The 10,175-nt window shown below is 39.6% G+C and overlaps 1 protein-coding gene across 1 annotated transcript; it reads right to left on the bottom strand.

The window, feature by feature from the left end:
- Positions 1-2,828: 2,828 nt before the first annotated feature.
- LOC103118720 (tripartite motif-containing protein 75-like) lies at positions 2,829-4,076 on the bottom strand. The gene has a single exon (XM_007528930.2). It carries the CDS (start codon positions 4,074-4,076, stop codon positions 2,829-2,831), a length of 1,248 nt encoding a protein of 415 aa, XP_007528992.2.
- Between the last annotated feature and the right edge of the window lie 6,099 nt (positions 4,077-10,175).

The following is a 10,175-nucleotide window of genomic DNA, read 5'->3' as shown; positions in this document are numbered from 1 at the left end:
TGACTGAGCAAAGTTATTCTAGTGTCCATCTGGTTACACTGGGATATGCATGTCCCAGGATTCATTTCACCATAGAGATTCTGACTTTAAGCAGGCAGAGTTGTATGATTTGAAGAAAGAAGAAATAAGAAGCAGTGATTATTAGCCTCTAATTTTGTCATTTTTTAATATTTATTTAATTTATTTATTCCCTTTTGTTGCCCTGGTTGTTTTATTGTTGTAGTTATTGTTGTTGTCGTTGTTGGATAGGACAGAGAGAAATGTAGAGAGGAGGGCAAGACAGAGAGGAGGAGAGAAAGATAGACACCTGCAGACCTGCTTCACCGCCTGTGAAGTGACTCCCCTGCAGGTGGGGAGCCGGGGTTCGAACCGGGATCTTTATGCCGGTCCTTGTGCTTTGCGCCACCTGTGCTTAACCCGCTGCACTACAGCCTGACCCCCTAATTTTTAACGGTAATCAGATATATATGTGATGACAATCTTAGTTTGACCAGGCTCTACTCTTCATGCCCAGATCATTTCTCAACTTCAAACTCTGTTGTGGAAGAGAGAGGTTCTGCGAAAGCCCCGGTGATTCTTACTTAATGCTTTTCCATGTTTGTACTATCATCCCTTGGGCTGACAAGGTAACTTATCTAGATAACTTGACTATTTTGAAATGTGTGTTGAGCATAGCCCACCACACTGCTCTAGAGGAAGTTTTGATGCTGTTGTATCCTTTCCTCTCCATCTTCCTTTCTCTTTTCACTGAAAAATCTAGCACAGAGCGTGTGAAGTCCCAAAAAATTAACCAAAATTAACAGTGTCATTCCTCTGAGTGTGTTTGGATACTGTGAGTATGATGAATATTATACCCACCAATGGGGTACTGACTGGCATACTGCAAGTTAATAGAAAAAAATATCTTAGTGGCCCTGACTTAATATATTAGTTTCATTAAAAGGAAAAAAAGTGAAGTGTTAAATTCATTCCCATTGACCTTAAAAACTCTGCTTCCCCTACTAGGGAAAGAGAGAGGCAGGCTGGGAGTATGAATTAACCAGTCAACGCCCATATTCTGTGGGGAAGCAATTACAAAAGCCAGAACTCCCACCTTCTGCATCCCACAATGACCTTAGGTTCATACTCCCAGAGGGATAAAGAATAGGAAAGCTATCAGGGAGGGGATGGGATATGGAGATCTGGTGGTAGGAATCGTGTAGAGTTATACCCCTCTTATCCTATGGTTTTGTCAATGTTTCCTTTTTTTTTAAATTTCTTTATTGGGGAATTAATGTTTTACATTGAACAGTAAATACAATAGTCTGTACATGCATAACATTTCCCAGTTTCCCATATAACAATACAACCCCCACCAGGTCCTCTGTCATCCTTCTTGGACCTATATTCTCTCCACCCACCCACCCCAGAGTCTTTTACTTTGGTGCGATACGCCAATTCTATTTCAGGTTCTACTTGTGTTTTCTTTTCTAATCTTGTTTTTCAACTTCTGCCTGAGGGGTAGACTTCTTATATATTTAAAAAGTGAGGGAAAGAAAAATGTTATGACATTTACATAAATATTTTAGTCATTTTTATGAATTTAATTTTTCCTTTTTGTGGGATTAATAGTTTACAGTCAACAATAAAATATAGTACTTGGTGCATGTATAAAATTTCTGTTTTTCACATAACACTAACCCTTCATCTAGATTCTCCCCACCCCAGAGACCTTTACTTCAGTGAAATACACCAATCTTTATTCTAGGTCTGGAGAGAAAAAATGTGTAATGATTATGCAAAAAAAAAAGAAGAAAGAAAGAAAAAGAAAACTTCAAGCCTGAGCCACCAAAGCTCCCAGTTTCATCCAAGTACCACCACAAACCAATGTGCTTAATTCAAAATAAGGAAAATCTTTTTTATTATTATTATTTTATCTATCTTTATTTGTTGGATAGAGACAGCCAGAAATCTAGAGGAAAGGAGGTGATAGAGAGACAGAGATAACTGCAGCACTGCTTCACCACTCACAAAGCTTTCCCCCCTACAGGTGGGGACTGGGGACTCAAACCCAGACCAGTTCCTTGCACATTGTAACATGTGAACCCATCAAGGTTCATCACTCACAACCTCAAAAGAAAAAACATTTTTATTCTAATAGATTTTTAATCTTTCTTACTCGTAAGATGTAGAAAGAAGAAACACAAAATACGTGTGTTCCACTAGGTTGAAACATGCAAAAGAATGAAACTGAACCACTTTATCTCACCAGAAACTAAAATCAACTCCAAATGGATCAAGGACATGGATGTTAGACCAGAAACTATCAAATACTTAGAGGAAAACATTGGTGGAACACTTTCCCACTTAAACTTCAAGGACTTATTTGATGACACAAACCCAACTACATGGAAGAATAAAGCAGAAACAAATCAATGGGACTACATCAAATTGAAAAGCTTCTGCACAGCCAAAGAAACCACCACTCAAACAAAGAAACCCCTCACAGAATGGGAGAAGATCTTCTCATGCCATGCATCAGACAAGAGTCTAATAATCAAAATATACAAGAGCTCAGCAAACTTAGCAACAACAAAGCAAATGACCCCACTTCAATTCTTTCAGAACTCATTCCTAGAATCACACTGTAGTACAACACTCTACACATTGTCCTTCGTTGTAGGCAGCAAGGGAGGCAATGCCACAGTTCATCCTTCAAAACATCCTACATTATAGAATGTAAGAGGATTAGAGTCGGATCCCACACAGAAGTAAGGCTTTAGTGAGCCTTCAAAGGTCTCCCAGAAAGAATGGATGTGAGATCTGTCATTCAAGTTGTAGAAGGAAATCTAACCCACTTCATAGTCCAGGTAAATTCCAATTCCTCTGAGCTGCTCCTTCAAGGCAAGAGGAACAGGACAAGCACCCTGTGCCACATAGTCTCCATGCTGTAGTTGAATGGTCCAGCGTCTGTTCAGAACTGACAGTGGCTGCTTTTGCTGCCCCCTGCTGGAAGGAAAGTGGCTACACAGCCCTATGGCCCAGCGAGGCTTGTCATTCACGGGCACCTCCCAGTAATGGCGGCCACAATGGAAATCTTTGGTACTCAGGACTACTAGATTAAATAGAAATCTCGGTTGTCTCTGGAAAACTGCACCCATTTTCTTCCTAACTCTCACAGAATGCTTGTCCTTGGAAATATACATATGAGAGTGTGCAGTATGTGGATCCAGAGTCAACTCTGTTCTGAATTTCTGTACAATCTTTCCCAGAGTTGAATCCAGTGGAGGGAGACTGAACTTCTCTTTCCTTAGCTGAAAGGAGTATAGAGCTGGAGGATCCAGCCTCGTATATCTTTGATGGATCATCCCAGCCTCACTCAGCATTTTCAGCTGTGGCATCACACTCTTCTCTGCCACCTCTTTGAGCAGAGCATCCATGGTGCAGATGTGATTCTGAAAGGCAATGATGTTTGTGCTGAGACTCTGCTGAATGCTTCTCTCTTCTTCAGCTTGCCTGGAGAGAGCTGCCTCTTCTGCCCTGTCCACAAATTCTATTTTGCGCCAAAATTCAGTGGCCAGCTTCCATCTGTGTTTTCTCACCTGCATCCTCAGTTCCTGGAGTTTTTTATTTTGCCTAGTTTCACACTTCTGAATCCCCTCTATGTGCTTCATAAGGAAGCCGATAAAATCATTGATCATTTGTCTGTAGTGGGAGGTTGCCTCCTCCGTGGACTTCACATGGTGATCTTGGTGATCAGGGAGCTCAACACAGGCAAGACACAGTACCTCCTTGTCCTCTACACAGAAGAGGCTCAGCTCTTGGTTGTGTCTTTCACACAGCTGTGGCTCCTTCTGCCTCATCTCGGTCTTGCTGCTATGGAGAAGTTGGATGACATCAATCATTCTTGCCAGCTTGCTGTTGACAGTCCAGTGCCTCTCTCTAAATGGATGCCAACATAAAGGGCAATGGAATATGTCCTGAGAATCCTCCCAGGCCTTTTGGAGGCAGGATTGGCAGAAGTTGTGCCCACACTCAGTAGTGGCAGACTCTCTCATGAAGTCCAAGCAGATGGCACATCTACTGTCTTCCACCATGGCTTCCAAGACTCCCAGTGCCTCCGTTGAGCTGAGTGCAAGAGATGGACCCCACCCCACTGCGTTTCCTTAGGATCTTTGGTTTTGAGGTTTCTCTGCAGTATTAAGACACAGCCTCGTGGTCCTGGAGGTGGTGCAGTGGATAAAGCACTGTACTCTCAAGTATGAAGTCCTGAGTTCAATCCCTGGCAGCCCATGTGCCAGAGTGATGTCTGGTTCTTTCTAAAAAAAGGCATAGCCACAGTCATCTGTAACTTTATGCTGTGTGTCTCTGGAATGAAGAGCAGCTTCTGTTGAATTACAAGGGAATGCAGTCCCAGGTGCAGAGGTTGGTGCCCAAGGATTCTGCTCACCACCTGCAGCCAGTTGTTGCTTTAAACAGCTGGAAGAAGGTGAAGCTCAGATTAGCAATTCTCTTGGTTCAAAGCAGTCAGGACTCCAAACTCTACCTGGGTTGGTGACTCTTCTGTCATGCAGGCAGGGCTCCTGAGTAAGTCTCCAATGTTTCCTTTTTATAAATAAGAAAATTAAAAAAAAAACTCTGCTTCCATAAAAATCTATAATGGCAAGGAAGTCTGTTAACAATCACAAGAAAAGACACCATGCCTCAAAAGAGATCCCAGACCTGTCTGACACTATGTGATTTCTTTATATATATATATAATTTTAAAATATTTATTTATTTATTCCCTTTTGTTGCCCTTGCTTTTTTTATTGTTGTAGTTATATTGTCATTGTTATTGATGTCATTGTTATTGGATAGGACAGAGAGAAATGGAGAGAGGAGGGGAAGATAGAGAGGATGAGAGAAAGATAGACACCTACAGACCTACTTCACCACCTGTGAAGCGACTTCCTGCAGGTGGGGAGCCAGAGGCTTGAACCAGGATCCTTACATCAATCCTTGGGCTTTGTGCCACGTGAGCTTAACCCGCTGCACTACCGCCCGACTCCCTATACTATGTGATTTCTTCTAGAAGAGGTACAGGATGATCTGCCTAGACTCCTGACCCAGAGAAATAGTGAGATAATAAATATGCTATTTTTGGGGGGAGTCGGGCAGTAACGCAGTGGGTTAAGCACACGTGGCACAAAGCACAAGGACCAACATAAGGATCCTGGTTCGAGCCCCCTGCTCTCCACCTGCAGGGGAGTCATTTCACAAGCGGTGGAGCAGGTCTGCAGGTGTCTTTCTCTCCCCCTCTCGGTCTTCCCCTCCTCTCTCCATTTCTCTCTGTCTTATCCAACAATGACAACATCAATAACAACAATAATAATTACAACAATAAAACAACAAGGGCAATAAAAGGGAGTAAATAAACAAATATAAAAATAATAAATATGCTATTGTAAACATATATGTGTGTTTACTGATTAATATCAACAAATATAATTGCTCAATAAAATAAATTCTAGACCTACTATCAAATGTCTTGCTAAAAATTCATAGAAGTACTATCCAAAAACAAACAAATAACACCCAGAATTCTTTGCCAGCCTATAACTGAATATTTCAGTTTTGGTATGTTCCTGCAAGTTCCAGTTCCCTAGTTCCTTCCAAAATTATTTGTAATGTTTTTGTAATGCTTTCATTATATAGCATTTACTATGGTTCTGTTACCCAGAATGAACCCTAAATGATAGAGTTATTGGTATAAGAAGTGGTGCTATGACAATATAACCTTAAAACTGGCACCTGAAATTGGTTATATCATCTTATTAGACTTACATACATTAATGACCCTGTCACCAATATTAAAGTGTACACTAGAAGTGCAAGGTATTCAGACCGACATAAAAATGCAAATAATTCAATTATCCATTCCCTATAGCCATCTATAGTCAAGAACTAATGGAAGACAATTTTGGGTAACCAGGCAAGTATTATTATTAATAAGAATAAAGCTTAGCTGTTCAAGTATAAAATATTGGGGGAACTTGGAGGAATACAATGATGATACTGTGGCTTTAAACCCTCACTGCAAAGTTCAATAAAGGACCAAAAAGCATTCACAATTGCTCCTGAAAGAAAACCTTGTCTCATGCCCATAGGGACAAGATTTCTTAACTTCAAACTAAGAGTCTAATTCTTCCTGTAAATAAAGTGCAATAAAGATGAAAAACCACAATTTTGAAAGGCCTTTTTATGTTAAGTCTTCAGTATGAAAGGAGTAAAGCAGAGTTTGGAAATTCAGAAAAGATGAATCAAATGGACTATTCCTAATGAATCTGACATCAAACCCTGAAAATTCTGCTGAAATTCCATTTCCAGTGGAAGAAAACTGAGCCAGTTTATTTCCCTATATCTGAAGATTCTGTCTTGAATTCCCCTGAGCTAGTAACATATAGGGGTACTGATGTCGCTCCTTAGGGTTCTCTAGGTTTACTGCTAGCAGGTCTCAATGGCTTCAGACCTATACCTAGACCCAAATTCCTGGTAAGACCTACAGGATCAGATGTAAAATATGAATCATAAAAAGAATCAAACATACCAGAAGAATTTCAAGATTTGTTTAAATTATACTGAATTATTTGTCAATATAATTTGATCAATCAGAATTATCAAAAAAAGAGATCTTTGTGCTTGGCTAATTGATTATATTACCCTTGGGACTAAAATAGAAAGGGACCAAAGTATCATGTTGACTTCTATAAGGGATACAAGTTCTAGAAAAAAACTATTAAATGTCTTTCAAAAGACTCCAGGTCATAACCTAGGGGTAAGAAAACTTCTTCAACAAATGATCCATGAAAAACTCAATAGCCACCTGTCAAAACATGAAACTAGGAATTTCTTAACACTATAAAAAAATCTATGCAAAATGGAACAATGACTTGGCTATTAGACCCAATATCAAGAAATATAAGAAGAAGAAATCATGATACACTTAAGCATCTTAACATCAGAGATGTATTTGGAAATATAACTACATTTGTAAGGAATACTAAAAGAATAAACTGGACTACATTAATTTGAAAGTCAGTTATACATCAAAAGAAACTACCACAAAAATAAAAAGCCTAGCATTTAAGATAATGTATCTTCAGGACAATTGGGCCATAAACAGCAACCTAAAATGGTTCTCCTGGTTTCTCCTATCCTAAAACCCCTAAGTTCATCTGCTCTGATCCTATTTTCTGGTTCCTGTTCATTAACCATCTTATCTCAGCTTAGATCACGCCACCTTCCGGACACAAGTTACATGACTCCATCCTGACTTCTCTGGGCAGATGACCTCACTAATGTGTCCTGCACCCTCGCATCTCCAGAGTTCTGTTCCACTAGGGAAAGATAGAAACAGGCTGGGGGTATGGACCAACCTGTCAATGCCCATGCTCAGCGGAGAAGCATCTATAGAAGCCAGAAATCCTACCTTCTTCTCCCTATAAACAACCTTGATCCATACTCCCAGCAGGGGAGAAGTGACAGGATGAAGATAAGAGGACTCTGCACTCCAGCTCCATCAGCACCCAGAGAGAGAGAAGGAAAAGGACTGGGACATATGAAGGTAGTTATAATGTCATGAGTGGCTTAGAGGGAAAGAGAGGAATGAATCAGAAAAAGAAGGGGCAACAATATATAAATGTGGACAGATAGTTGTAGAGAAGATGGTTGGCTCATGTCTAAAATTTAAGGGAAACAGTGGTGAATTTCAGGAGGAAGAGTGAAGATGCAGAACTCTGGTAGTGGAAATGGTGTGGATTCAAACCCCTGTTGACATGTAATTCTGTAATATAAAAAATTAAAACTAAACAGTAGCAGTCTGGCAATTGAGAAAAGATATTAGTGCATCACATATCCACATGACAAGGGGATGACAGAGAAACTATGTAAATGAATCTTACAACATAAAAGCCAGCCTAATAAGAGTGGGCAAAAGATCTGAATGGACACTTCTGCAAGACATACAGACAGTCCACAGATAGTTTGAATAATGTGCTCTGCATCATTTTTTAAAGAAATGTACTAAAACAGTAAGATTTTACACCAGTTAGAATGTCCTACCAAAAAAAAAAAAAAAAAAACTAGAAACAAGGACATGGTGGGGGGGGAGAACTCTGTTGTACTGCTGGTGGGAATTCAGTTCATACATCATCTCCCCCAGACAATAACTCAGATCTACCTGCATATCAGATTTCAGGCTCAGGGGGAAAATATCTAGTATTGCCTCAGGCCCTTTGGAATATAACTAAAATATGCCTACTAGCTATTTACAAATCAGAGACACCAACTCTTCATCTGTACTATTCCAGCCTTTCGGTTCATGATTAGTCAACAATTTTTGGCTTTGTATGTTAACTCTCTTTTCAGCCACCATGTTCCAGATGCTAGCAGGATGCCGACCAGACTACCCTGGACAGACAAACCCACCAATGTGTCCTGGAGCTCTGTTTCCCCAGAGTCCCACTCCACTAGGGAAAGAGAAGACAATCTGGGAGTATGGATCGACCAGTCAATGCCCATGTTCATCGGGGAAGGGATTACAGCAGCCAGACCTTCCACCTTTTGCATCCACAAGGACCTTGGATCCATACTCCCAGAGGATTAAAGAATAGGAAAGCTATCAGGGGAGGGGATGGAGTTACGGAGATATGGAATTCTGGTGGTGGGAACTGTGTAGAGTTGTACCCTTCTTATCCTATGGTTTTGTCAATGTTTCCTTTTTATAATAAAAATAATAATGACAATTCTTAAACAAACAAAAAAGTCCTTAAATTAAAATGGAAATATCTTATGATCCAACAATACTACTTGTAGGTATGCATGCCACAGACATGGAAATACTAATTAATAACAAGATATGCACACCTATGCTTATCTACACTACTCACAAGGGTCAAAATATAAATCAGCCTATACGCCCATCAACAAAGCAGTGGTAGTATACTTAATGTAATTCCATTCTGCCATTTAAAAAACATATAGCATTGTGTCTTCAGAGGCAAAAGGACTGCAATAATATTATTCAACATATCCACTGGGATCAAGCTGTTGTTTTAGTAAATGCTTTCTCTCTGTATGTACTATCAAGAACAATTTGTTTTCATCTGGAAAGGTAAGACTTGCTCACTCTCTCACCTGAGAATTGGGTTAACTTTTAATTTCTATTTAATAATTTAGTCTCTAATGTTCATGGTTGTCTCTCCTTTTTTCCCCACACTGTTTAACTATCAACATATTGATTATATCATATAATTATGTTTCTACCAAAGATCTGACTAGGATAGCAGTGACTTTATGTTCACAGAATTTACTGTTAGCATATTCCCTAGGGATCTGAAGTAGGTGAATTGTGAAACTGACCTTTAGAGATTCATTAGGCTAATAGGGTGGCAACACCTTGCAAGGCTACACTGATCAGAGGAGGCATTGATAGGTACTACTTATCTGCAACCAATATATGATGTTATTTTTCTTTAGTGATTAATCACAGGTCAGAGACTCAACAAGTAGATATGGAAATGGCAACATTCACTACAACTGATCATAATCCTCTAGCAAGCATCTCACCAAATTTTGATTACTTTGAACTCTGCTTATTTCCAGTTGTTAGTTCTCAAGAGAACAAAAGATTTCCATCAGGTTATAGCAAAAATTAAAGCAGAAATTAATGCTGAAGATCTGTGATTTTTATCTCCTTTGAAATAGTCACACATTGAAACAATTTAGGGCTACTGGACTGATGGTTGATTTTTTTCTTACTTTCTTTCTTTCTTTTTTTTCATACAAGAGAAAATTGATTGCTCAGGGTCAGGGAGTGATGCACCTGGCTAAGTGCACATATTTCAGTGTGTAAGGACCCATGTTCAAGTCCCTGGCCCCCACTTTTAGCTTTACAAATGGTGAAGCAGTGCTGCAGGTGTCTGTCTCTCTCTCCCCCACCTCAATTTATCTGTCTCTATCAAATAATAAATTTTTAAAAGATATTTTTAAGATTTTCTTTTCCTCTTTCTTTCTTTCTTTTTTCTTTCTTTCTTTCTTTTTTCTTTTTTGCCTCCAGGGTTTGCCTGCTAGGGCTCAGTGCCTGCACTACAAATCCACTGCTGCTCCCAGAAGCTATTTTTTTCCCTTTTTGTACCCATTGTTGCTTATCATTG

The sequence above is a fragment of the Erinaceus europaeus genome, chromosome 12 (genome assembly GCF_950295315.1).
Source record: "Erinaceus europaeus chromosome 12, mEriEur2.1, whole genome shotgun sequence".
Taxonomy (NCBI): Eukaryota; Metazoa; Chordata; class Mammalia; order Eulipotyphla; family Erinaceidae; genus Erinaceus; species Erinaceus europaeus.
This window is presented reverse-complemented; position numbering and strand designations above follow the sequence as displayed.

Excerpts from the sequence above, each read along its gene's own strand:
- LOC103118720 (XM_007528930.2), bottom strand. The coding sequence starts at position 4,076 with ATGGTGGAAGACAGTAGATGTGCCATCTGCTTGGACTTCATGAGAGAG.